This window comes from Oncorhynchus kisutch, linkage group LG29 (assembly GCF_002021735.2).
Source record: "Oncorhynchus kisutch isolate 150728-3 linkage group LG29, Okis_V2, whole genome shotgun sequence".
Taxonomy (NCBI): Eukaryota; Metazoa; Chordata; class Actinopteri; order Salmoniformes; family Salmonidae; genus Oncorhynchus; species Oncorhynchus kisutch.
This window is the reverse complement of record NC_034202.2, coordinates 36,044,800-36,057,444: the sequence shown is the minus strand read 5'-3', so window position 1 is coordinate 36,057,444 and position 12,645 is coordinate 36,044,800. Positions and strand designations below refer to the sequence as shown.

The 12,645-nt window shown below is 42.5% G+C and overlaps 1 protein-coding gene across 1 annotated transcript in view; it reads right to left on the bottom strand.

Moving 5' to 3' along the window:
• Positions 1 to 9,815, bottom strand: part of LOC109874381 (coronin-6-like) — a 31,012-nt gene extending 21,197 nt beyond the window's left edge. Inside the window, exons 1-2 of the mRNA XM_020466264.2 lie at positions 9,514 to 9,815; positions 3,779 to 3,978 (exon numbers count right to left, since the gene is read on the bottom strand). Of these exons, the coding sequence (XP_020321853.2) occupies positions 3,779 to 3,976 (198 nt within the window). The 5' untranslated portion in view covers positions 3,977 to 3,978; positions 9,514 to 9,815. The remainder of the gene's footprint in view (positions 1 to 3,778; positions 3,979 to 9,513) is intronic.
• Positions 9,816 to 12,645: the final 2,830 nt, after the last annotated feature.

The following is a 12,645-nucleotide window of genomic DNA, read 5'->3' as shown; positions in this document are numbered from 1 at the left end:
TAACTGTTAGACAATAAGCTGCCTTCATCACGAGGCAAACACTAATATAAACATCTAACTAAACCTCGAAAGAATGGCAACTATTATCTTACCAGTCTAGAACTTTGTAAATCCTCTAAGTATCTATCTTGTCTTGGCAGGTTTTACTAAACAGGTGGTTAGTTAGTCTGAGCTTTCAGTCGGTGGTAGGAACAATCCCCTCCAGTGTATCCTGGGGAGAGAGCAGGGTACTTACGGCCAGACTAAACGCTCGGTTCCCGCCAGGTGCAAAGGTTCCACCTGTCATCTTGTTTCAGAGGGGAGTGAGATAAGTATAGTAAACACAGTTTCATGCTTATCTATCTAGATGATTTCCTTGTCTCCTTTTTACATATTTATTATGTTCTATTGTTTCTGTGTGTTATTTCCCGTGGAAAGAAACTGGTGCAGAACTTTGCTCTGGTACACAAAGAAAACACTTGGTGAATCTGGCCCAAGAGAGAAGGGCGAAACGTGAGACTCGGGGAGAGCAGGGGGGGTAGAGAGAAGGGCGAAACGTGAGACTCGGGGAGAGCAGGGGGGGTAGAGAGAAGGGCGAAACGTGAGACTCGGGGAGAGCAGGGGGGGTAGAGAGAAGGGCGAAACGTGAGACTCGGGGAGAGCAGGGGGGGTAGAGAGAAGGGCGAAACGTGAGACTCGGGGAGAACAGGGGGGGTAGAGAGAAGGGCGAAACGTGAGACTCGGGGAGAACAGGGGGGGTAGAGAGAAGGGCGAAACGTGAGACTCGGGGAGAACAGGGGGGTAGAGAGAAGGGCGAAACGTAAGACTCGGGGAGAGCAGGGGGGGTAGAGAGAAGGGCGAAACGTGAGACTCGGGGAGAGCAAGGGGGGTAGAGAGAGAGAGAGAGAGAGAGAGAGAGAGAGAGAGAGAGAGAGAGAGAGAGAGAGAGAGAGAGAGAGAGAGAGAGAGAGAGAGAGAGAGAGAGAGAGAGAGAGAGAGAGAGAGAGAGAGAGAGAGAGAGAGAGAGAGAGAGAGAGAGAGAGAGAGAGAGAGAGAGAGAGAGAGAGAGAGAGAGAGAGAGAGAGAGAGAGAGAGAGAGAGAGAGAGAGAATTCATTTTCTCTCAGCCTCATGGCAAAATAACATGACAATAGCTATGAAATTGCAAATTGCTCTCTTTGCCCCATGGCAAAATAAATCCACCAAAAGAATTGTAAAAATAACATTTTGGGGGGGGGCCTTGCTCGCACCTTGCGGGAGGGTCCTGTTATGCCACTGATTGGAAGTGAACTCTCACACATAAACACAATATTGACTGAATATATAACATGTCAATTGACCTCAATCATGCTCACACAGTGAACGCTGTTCCCATCAGGCATATCAGCTAGACTAGAGAAAGGTAACACACCACTCTGACATTTTAACACAATCTGGGACCTAAGACTTAGCTTGTACTATAGAAGTTCACTGAGATGTATATATCTGACAACACAGTCCAATTCAACTGCCCAACACAGAAAGCTCATTGTGTTCAAAATATTTAGTTAAATCACCTCTGAGGAACTTCAAACCAAGGCTGGGATTCAAACAAACTGACATCGCACTGCACTTGACTTTTAAAGGCCATTTTCCTGACTTTAGCAGAGATCACATTCGCTGTAAATGAAATGGATATCAGCTGAAGCATAAATCACCTTTAAAAGTCAAGTACAGTGCGATGTCGGTGCATTGTGTTTTGCTGATTCGAACTTGTCCCTGAGTTTTCCCTATCACTCCCATTTGGTTGGCAGTGGCTATTAAGTTAAGTTAGTACTGGTAGTGGCTTTTGAAACAAATCCAAACCATGGATGACAGACGACTTTCAGGATAAGTTCAAATATACAGGCAAAGGTCAAAAACAGATCAAGCGACAATCAGCAGTTGAAACAATAACAAAAGCCACCATCTTGTCTCTGTTTCTGTAAAAAACTGAGGAATGTCACGCTCAAATTCATAGATGACTATGGATGCATAGACAGACCATCCATGATATCAAAATTATAGTTTTAACCAGGTTTTGAAGCTATATGGTGTGTTTGGGGGGAAAAAAGTATACTTTGTTTACAAACATTGGACTACAACAAGCTTATATTTTTGGTTCTGATGGGCTACGACAGTTGAACTGGGTCATGAGGCATTTATAAGTAATATTCTTCAAGAGTCAATGGGAATATGTCATTAATTTATAAGTAAAAAAAAAATTGATGTAGCAATTGCAGAATACCCTTTTAAAACTTCTTATGGCTTGAATCCCGCTAACGGGATCGATATGACGACAGCCAGTGAAAGTGCAAGGCGCCAAATTCAAAACAACAGAAATCTCATAATTAAAATTCCTCAAACATAGACGTATTTTACACCATTTTAAAGATAAACTTGTTGTTACTCCCACCACAGTGTCTGATTTCAAAAAGGCTTTACGACGAAAGCAAACCAAACGATTATGTTAGGTCTGCGCCTAAGTCACAGAAAAACACAGCCATTTTTCCAGCCAAAGAGAGGAGTCACAAAAAGCAGAAATAGAGATAAAATGAATCACTAACCTTTGATGATCTTCATCAGATGACACTCATAGGACTTCATGTTACACAATACATGTATGTTTTGTTCGATAAAGTTCATATTTCTATACAAAAATCTGAGTTTACATTGGCTCGTTATGTTTAGTGATTTTGCAGAGAGCCACATCAATTTACAGAAATACTCATAATAAACATTGATAAAAGATACAACTATTATGCATGGAATTATAGATACACTTCTCCTTAATGCAACCGCTGTGTTAGATTTTAAAAAAGCGTTACCGAAAAAGCACACCATGCAATAATCTGAGTACAGCTCTCAGACAACAAATCAAGCCATACAGATATCCGCCATGTTGTGGAGTCAACAGAAGTCAGAAATAACATTATAAATATTAACTTACCTTTGATGATCTTCATCAGAATGCACTCCCAGGAATCCCAGTTCCACAATAAATGTTTGATTTGTTCGGTAAAGTCCATAATTTATGTCCAAATACCTCCTTTTTGTTTGCCCGTTTAGCCCAGTAATCCAAATGCACAATGCGTGAACGCTTAGTTCAGACGACAAGTTTAAAAAAGTTATATTACAGTTCGTAGAAACATGTCAAATGATTTATAGAATCAATCTTTAGGATGTTTTTATCATAAATCTTCAATAATGTTCCAACCGGAGAATTCCTTTGTCTTCAGAAATGCAATGGAACTCAAGCTAACTCTCACGTGAACGCACGTGGTCAGCTCATGCCTCTCTGGCAGACCTCTGACTCAATCCCCTCTCATTCCCCACCACTTCACAGTAGAAGCATCAAACAAGGTTCTAAAGACTGTTGACATCTAGTGGAAGCCATAGGAAGTGCAATTTGACCCCATAGACACTGTATATTCGATAGGCAAAGAGCTGAAAAACTACACATTTCCCACTTCCTGGTTGGATTTTTCCCCAGGTTTTCGCCTGCCATATGAGTTATGTTATACTCACAGACATCATTCAAACAGTTTTAGAAACTTCAGAGTGATTTCTATCACAATCTAGTAATATTAGGCATATATTAGCAACTGGGACTGAGTAGCAGGCAGTTTACTCTGGGCACCTTATTCATCCAAGCTACTCAATACTGCCCCCAGCCATAACAAGTTAAGGTTTGACTGACCTCCAGCACCATCCCTTAGCTATCAGGGTGTCTACTTTGTTGTTGTTTGAATCCCAGATTGCCCCTTTAAGGGCTGACTTACCTTAGAGAGGGGCAGGACGAGGAAGGCTCCGCCCCCGCTGGACTCCACAATGACGGCCAGGAACTTTGGGTTGACGGCACAGAACGAGCTGTCCCACGTCACCTTGGAAACGCGTATGTCATCATAGCCCTGCTCCGTCTTCCCCGCCTGTCCGAAGACGTGCCGGAACTTACTCTGTCGTACGATGCTGCGACTCATCGCTATGGAAACAAAGAAGGGAGGGGGTAAAGATGGAGAGAGATGGGGCGACGAGGGAGCGACGGGAGGAAAGAGAGATGGAGTGAGGAAGAGTGAGAGAGGGGTGTGTGGGGGGACAGAGCGATGGAGTGAGGAAGAGTGAGAGCGGGGGTGACGAGGAGAGGGGTGTGGGGGGGGACAGAGCGATGGAGTGAGGAAGAGTGAGGCGACGATGAGAGGGGTGTGGGGTAACAGAGAGATGGAGTGAGGCAGAGTGAGCGAGGGGCGACGAGGGGGGGCAGAGAGATGGAGAGAGATGGAGAGAGGAAGAATGAGAGTGGGGAAGAAAAGGATGGGAGAGAGGTGGGGAGGGGAGAGAGAGAAAAGAAGAGTGAGTGAAGGAGGGAAACATGATTTAGTGAGGAAGTGACAATTACAGATATGCAATGTCAATCAATCAAGCATTTAATCAATCATTCAAGAGATCATGAAATTCTTATTGACCAAGAGAAGTAATATCAATCCAACTTAAATTATGTGAATCATGGGACTGATCTCACCTCTTCCATTGATAAGCTATGACTCTTGGCATTCTGCGAAACACACACGATGGTATTTTAGGATGGAAGTGTCGTCAAAAGTCAAGTTGAGTTGTTATGTGTCTGTTGCTGATTAGCAATATAACAGTGTTGAGTTGTTGTGTCTGTTGCTGATAGTAATTTAACATTGTTGAGTTGTTATGTGTCTGTTGCTGATGTACTGTTGTCATGTTATTGTCCGGGGCAACGGGCCAGAACAATGTAAGCCGTGAAAACACAGGAGACACATTCTAGATCTCTGATGATCCATCAGCACAGATATTAATAGTGTGATTGTCCCACACAAACACCCACATGCCACGTACACTCACATACACACAGATACAGACACACAGACACACACACAAACACCCACATGCGCACATACACTCACATACACACACACAGATACAGACACACAGACACACACACAAACACAGCTGATGAAGATATGGGATCAGACCACAAGATAAATGAGTAAAGCATTAAGACACGATATAAACTCAAACTGCAGTAGTCTGTATGTAACGTAATACTATATAGAAGTAAGTACTGTTGGTTAATATGTACATCTGTGATAAACAGAATATTTCCTGTATATAAGGAAATGAAGGGTGCGTGGACATGAACACACACATACAGAAGAAAGGCCATAGGCTGGCACTAAAACCCATATCCAAAATTACCCAGCTGCCCCTGCAGACAGGAGCCCAGGAGAATTAGGACCTGAGCAATCTCTCTGAAAGGTGAAATAAAATGCTGTAGTAAAAGAAGAAAGTCAAGTTATGCTGTTGGGATTTTTGGAGATGGGAGACCTTTTTGGAGCCTCAATGAAGACCGCAACATTGCCAAACAAATACACATAGCAGCATAGAATGCTGTGGCTCCACTGGACAACTGAAGATGAACAAACCAGTTCTGTCAACCATTAGTCCTTGGTGTAAACATGCTTCTGATATTGACTCAATTAACCTCAGTCTACAGGAACAACTTGCCCTTCTTCAATAATGTATCTCTAATACGAGCTCTTACTATCAGATAGATGCCGAAAAAGTAGCCCAAGACTAGAAACCATTGAAACTACCTGTAAATCCACAACTGGCTTAATCTGTTTCCAAGGAAACAGCCAAATATGTGCTCACCCAAGTGCTTTATGATTTTACCACTGTGTGTGTGTGTGTGTGTGTGTGTGTGTGTGTGCGTGTGTGTGTGTGTGTGTGTGTGTGTGTGTGTGTGTGTGTGTGTGTGTGTGTGTGTGTGTGTGTGTGTGTGTGTGTGTGTGTGTGTGCATGCAGCATTACACGACCCGACAGTTGATAGGGTGGATGAACTGATAGGCCTTAGTTCCGCTTGTTTCTGGGGTGTGTGTTATCAGGGAATTCCAGTCACCACATACACCACATACAAAAGGTCTCTAGGTCTCTGTCCTGATCCCAGCTCTACTCAGCAACATGACACGGTTATCATAAGAAATGTGACCAGAGTGTAATAGAGTGTAAATAGAGTGTAACAGAGTGTAATAGTGTAATAGTGTACCAGTGTGTAAATAGAGTGTAAATAGAGTGTAAGAGGGTAATATAGTGTGAGTATAATAGAGTGTAAAACAGTGTAAAAGAGTGTAATAGAGTGTAAATAGAGTGTACCTGAGTGTAAATAGAGTGTAAGAGGGTAATATAGTGTGAGTGTAATAGAGTGTAAATAGAGTGTAACTGAGTGTAATAGAGTGTAAAAGAGTGTAATAGAGTAAATAGAGTATAGTAGAGTGTAAATAGTGTAACCGAGCGTAATAGAGTGTAAATAGAGTGTAATATAGTGTGAGTATAATAGAGTGTAACAGATGGTAATATAGCGTGAGTATAATCGAGTGTAACAGATGGTAATATAGTGTGAGTATAAAAGAGTGTAATATAGTGTGAGTATAATAGAGTGTAACAGAGTGTAAAAGAGTGTAACAGAGTGTAATAGAGTGTAACAGAGTGTATTATAGTGTGAGAATAATAGAGTGTAATGCAGTGTAAAAGAGTGTAATAGAGTGTAAATAGAGTGTAACAGAGTGTAAATAGAGAAAAATAGTGTGTAACAGAGGGTAATATAGTGTGAGTATAATAGTGTAGTACAGTGTAATGGGGTGTAACAGAGTGTACTAGGGTGTAACAGAGTGTAATATGGTGTAACAGAGTGTAATAGGGTGTAACAGAGTATAATAGGGTGTAACAGAGTGTAATAGGGTGTAACAGAGTATAATAGAGTGTAACAGAGTGTAAAAGAGTGTAACAGAGTGTAATAGGGTGTAACAGAGTGTAATAGGGTGTAATAGAGTGTAACAGATAGGGTGTAACAGAGTGTAATAGAGTGTAACAGAGTGTAACAGATAGGGTGTAACAGAGTGCAATAGGGTGTAAAAAAGTGCAACAGAGTGTAATACAGTGTAATAGAGTGTAATACAGAGAGAAAGACCTAGTCAGCTGACTGTATTCAACTGAAATGTGTCTTCCTCGTTTAACCCAACTGAATCTTTGGCAGTGGGTTAACTGCCTTGCTCAGGGGCTGAACGACAGATTTTTACCTTGTCAGCTCGGGACTCGAACCAGCAACCTTCCAATTACTTGCCCAATGCCCTAACCACTAGAGCTACCTGAGATGAGAATACGTTATAGTGTTCTGCGCTTGTTGTTGGACACATTTCTGAATGAACTGATGCTGGTACAGGAAATGTTAAATCCACAAAGATCCACTCTTAGTTACCAAACTCTATCACAATAAGTTATCTTTATTAATAGACAAGCAAAGTTTGGAGTAAGTCTTAAATCAAATCAAGTCTTCTGCATGTTTTACTGCTATCTTTAGGGTGTACAGGTGACACAGTTTATATCACTGTAATAAGGTAGGCCTACTATTTAAACTGTTTATAACAGTATAATAAGGTAGGCCTACTCTTTAAACAGTTTATAACAGTATAATAAGGTAGGCCTACTCTTTAAACCGTTTAGAACAGTATAATAAGGTAGGCCTACTATTTAAACTGTTTATAACAGTATAATAAGGTAGGCCTACTCTTTAAACAGTTTATAACAGTATAATAAGGTAGGCCTACTCTTTAAACCGTTTAGAACAGTATAATAAGGTAGGCCTACTCTTTAAACCGTTTAGAACAGTATAATAAGGTAGGCCTACTCTTTAAACCGTTTAGAACAGTATAATAAGGTAGGCCTACTCTTTAAACCGTTTAGAACAGTATAATAAGGTAGGCCTGCTCTTTAAACCGTTTATAACAGTATAATAAGGTAGGCCTACTCTTTAAACCGTTTAGAACAGTATAATAAGGTAGGCCTACTCTTTAAACCGTTTAGAACAGTATAAGAAGGTAGGCCTACTCTTTAAACAGTTTATAACAGTATAATAAGGTAGGCCTACTCTTTAAACCGTTTAGAACAGTATAATAAGGTAGGCCTACTCTTTAAACAGTTTATAACAGTATAATAAGGTAGGCCTACTCTTTAAACCGTTTAGAACAGTATAATAAGGTAGGCCTACTCTTTAAACCGTTTAGAACAGTATAATAAGGTAGGCCTACTCTTTAAACCATTTAGAACAGTATAATAAGGTAGGCCTACTCTTTAAACAGTTTATAACAGTATAATAAGGTAGGCCTGCTCTTTAAACCGTTTAGAACAGTATAATAAGGTAGGCCTGCTCTTTAAACAGTTTAGAACAGTATAATAAGGTAGGCCTACTCGTTAAACCGTTTATAACAGTATAATAAGGTAGGCCTACTCTTTAAACCGTTTAGAACAGTATAATAAGGTAGGCCTACTCTTTAAACCGTTTAGAACAGTATAATAAGGTAGGCCTACTCGTTAAACCGTTTAGAACAGTATAATAAGGTAGGCCTACTCGTTAAACCGTTTAGAACAGTATAATAAGGTAGGCCTACTCTTTAAACCGTTTAGAACAGTATAATAAGGTAGGCCTACTCTTTCAACCGTTTATAACAGTATAATAAGGTAGGCCTACTCTTTAAACCGTTTAGAACAGTTTAATAAGGTAGGCCTACTCTTTAAACCGTTTAGAACAGTATAATAAGGTAGGCCTACTCGTTAAACCGTTTAGAACAGTATAATAAGGTAGGCCTACTCTTTATTAAACAGTATCATAACAGTAGTAATGCATAGATTTCCATTACTGCATGTTTGTTCATATCCCAGAAACCATTACATTTACATTCAATTTACATTGTTACCACCTAGGGAACGCTCTTATCCAGAGAGACTAACAATCAATGCATTCAACCACCTCCATTACAGTACAGACAAGTTCTGTTTGTCTGTAATGTCTGCCTGTCTTTCCCACTGTCTATCTCTGTCTGTCTGTCGCTGTGATAGGCCTTAGCTCTTATATTCTCTGCTCTGTTCTGGCATGGCTCTCCAGACAGAGCAAAAGAATGACATGGTCACTTTCCTAATATAGACATGCCAAACTGTCCGTTCCCACCCCCAGCTCTAACCCCAGCCCTACCCTTACCACTCTGGAGCTCTGGGGAGAGGGCCTAACCATCCCAAATAGGAAAATGAAACAGATCTCCCTGATCTGTCAATAACAAGAATATTGGCGACTACACGCACGCACACAATCCTTAAGCTCTTACGCGCAAGCACGCACACATCTGGAAACCTACCACAGTAGCCTAATAATGTTACCCCTATAAGGAAAGAATGGGGGCAACCCCCCCCCCCCCCCTCCCCTCCGGCCCTGCACAACGTGCTCCATTTGGTTCAGCAGTCACAACTTAAAGATCGACACTGTCCGTGGATAAAAAAGTGCGCAGTCACATTGTCACACTCTATGACTTTCCCAGCATTACGCACACACTGGCAATGCGGTAAAAGAAGCTGTCGCAGCATTCAACTGCGGCGTCGACGGTTATTGACGTTATTAATTATAGTAGAACACGGCTGCTTTAGGTCAATTGAGGCAACTCACTCAGCTCGGTATTTGTTGGGTATTCCCACCGGTCGTTCGCCCTCCGAATTCTCCACTCCCCCTTCCCTTGGTAGTTTTCTGTTCTCGGTAACGCGCCGTGCTTATTGGAGTGTTTTCTCTGGTTCTCTGTGGTCCAGTTTTGTACACTTGGTGCGGACTTGGCGGCGGGCGCGAGGTACAACTATGACGCGGCGAGACGAGCAAGAAGGGAGGGGGTCTGAAAGGAGGACAGAGAGAGAAGGAGCGGAGGGAGGGGATATGGGAAAGGGGTCAAAGTGGTCCCGTCTATTTTCGAAAGGCCCTGTCTGGCTATCTCTCGTATGCCTGGGACAGAGCTATAGGTTGAGCTGCGATCGCGCGCAGGAGTCAGGTGGTCACTGGCTAGGCTGTGCCACACAAGCGCGTGAAGAGGAAGAGGGGGTTACATTAAAACTTAGACGAACATCTGCCATGTTCGTAAACTATAGTCTACTTATAAACTGTCAGATATGCTATGGCCATGAATAAATTATTTAGACGATTAAAACATATTCTTTTCCAAATGTGGGCCAATACACTTTGTTTTCCAAGGCTGCTGTCAAAATTTGGCAGCCATTTCCTAAACTATCCAGTGTGAGACTTGGTAACAGGCCGACATAAATTCCGTGGGCTACTCCGCCAGTCAGTGGCACAACCGAACAACTGTCACTCCGTTACAAACTATCATCTGTCCTAGTTCGGTTTGACAGCTGCGCGCGGCTCCAGACCAGTGCTGAGCTGAGATGAACTGCATGCACCCAGACCTAATACCGATAGAGGGCGACAAACTCAGCACTGGCCGAGTGAAGTCTAGTAGGCCTAGTGAAGTCTAGGAGGCCTGGTGAAGTCTATGGGCCAATGAAGGCCGTAACACACAATTTGTTCACTTCTTCAGTTCACAGTATTGGCCTTTGGAGGAATTTAAAAAATTAAATGAAGATGCAAGACAACATGACAACAGGTCACACAACAGGACACACACAACAGGTCATCCAACAGGTCACACAACAGGTCACACAACAGATTAGCCAACAGATTACCCAACAGATCACACAACAGATTACCCAACAGATTACCCAACAGATTACCCAACAGATTACCCAACAGGTCACCCAACAGATTACCCAATAGATCACACAACAGATTACCCAACAGGTCACACAACAGGTCACACAACAGGACACACAAAAGGACACACAAGTGACAAGAAGAACTCTGCAGAGAACATTAGGAAGTAGAGTCTGATGGATACCTATTAATGCTTGCCTTTATGCTTGCCTTTATGGCTATATAAGAATGACAGTGATATCAACATATGAGATGGGGGATCCTGGCGACATTATGGCAAAGGGAAAACAGACCACACCTTCTCTCCATTCTACTGGCCAAGATGGTTGACCTGCGTTTGCGGATTCTCGAATGCAATATTCTTTGCTTTTCTGAAACACGGCTCTCAGACAAGATACCCCTCATGGCTATCCAACTCGATGGATTCTCCCTTCACCGTGCGGACAGGACAGTGGAATCAGGGAAATCGAGAGGGGGAAGTGTTTGCCTCTTCATCAACAACAACTGGTGTGCTGACTCGAAGTGTCGACCCATTGTTCACCCATCTAGGAATATCTGCTGATCAAATGTTAAACCTTCTACTACCCGAGGGAGTTGTCAGATCTTATGGTGAATGTTGTATAATATGGTTATGGTTGAACCTTCTACTAGCCGAGGGAGTTGTCAGATCTTATGGTGAATGTTGTATAATATGGTTATGGTTGAACCTTCTACTAGCCGAGGGAGTTATCAGATCTTATGGTGAATGTTGTATAATATGGTTATGGTTGAACCTTCTACTACCCGAGGGAGTTGTCAGATCTTATGGTGAATGTTGTATAATATGGTTATGGTTGAACCTTCTACTAGCCGAGGGAGTTGTCAGATCATATGGTGAATGTTGTATAATATGGTTATGGTTGAGGACAGGAACAAGAAGAACCACTATGACCTCCACAGTCATCAAACAAGCAAAAGGACAATACATAGATGGGACCGAAGTGGAGCTGGTGAAAAGCTTTGAGTTCCTCTGATTACACATCGCTGATGATCTGGGGTGGTCCACCCACGCAGACAGTGTGGTAAGGAGGGCGCAACGGTGCTTCTTCGGCCTCGGGAGGCTGAGGAAATTTGCCTTGGCACCTGGAGCCCTCGCAAACTTTTACAGATGCACAATTGAGAGCATCCTGTCAGTCTGTGTCACCGCCTAGTGCATCAGTAGCGCCGGCTGAAACAGCAGTGCTCTCCAGAGGGTGATGCGGTTCGCCCAACTCATCACCGGGGGCAAACTACCTGCCCTCAAGGACACCTACATCACCCGATGTCACAAGAAGGACAAAAAGATCATCAAGGACAAAAAGCACCTACGCCACTGCCTGTTCACCCCGCTATCATCCAGAAGGCGAGGTCAGTACAGGTGCATCAAAGCTGGGACCAAGAGACTGAAAAACAGTCTATCTCAAGGCCACCAGACAGTTAAATAGCCATCACTAGGCGGCATCCACCCGGTTACGTAAACCTGCCCCTTAGAGGCTGCTGACCCATATACACATAGACATGGAATCACTGGTCACTTTAATAATAGAACACTAGTCACTCTAATAATGTTTACATACTTTTGCTTTACTCATCTCATATGTATATACTGTATTCTATTCTGTTTTAGTCTATGCCACTCCAACATTGCTCATCCTAATATTTATATATTCCTTAATTCCATTATTAATATTTTAGGTTGTGTGTATTGTGTGTACAGTTGTGAATTGTTAGATATTACTGCACTGTTGGAGCTAGAAACACAAGCATTTCACTACACCCGCAATAACATCTGCTAAACATGTGTATGTGACAAAAACATTTTGATTTGATAGAAATAAGGTGGAATCCTATTTTACAGGCTCCGACACCCACCACATGTGGCAGGGGCTACAGTCCACAACGGATTCCAATCCATGGTGCACTAACCAAAATACAGGGGGTGGTCTGGTCAGGTCTTACCTAGTGTGCATAGACAGAGTATATACTACGGGTATATGTATGCCCGCAAGCCTCTTGCCTGAGCACTAC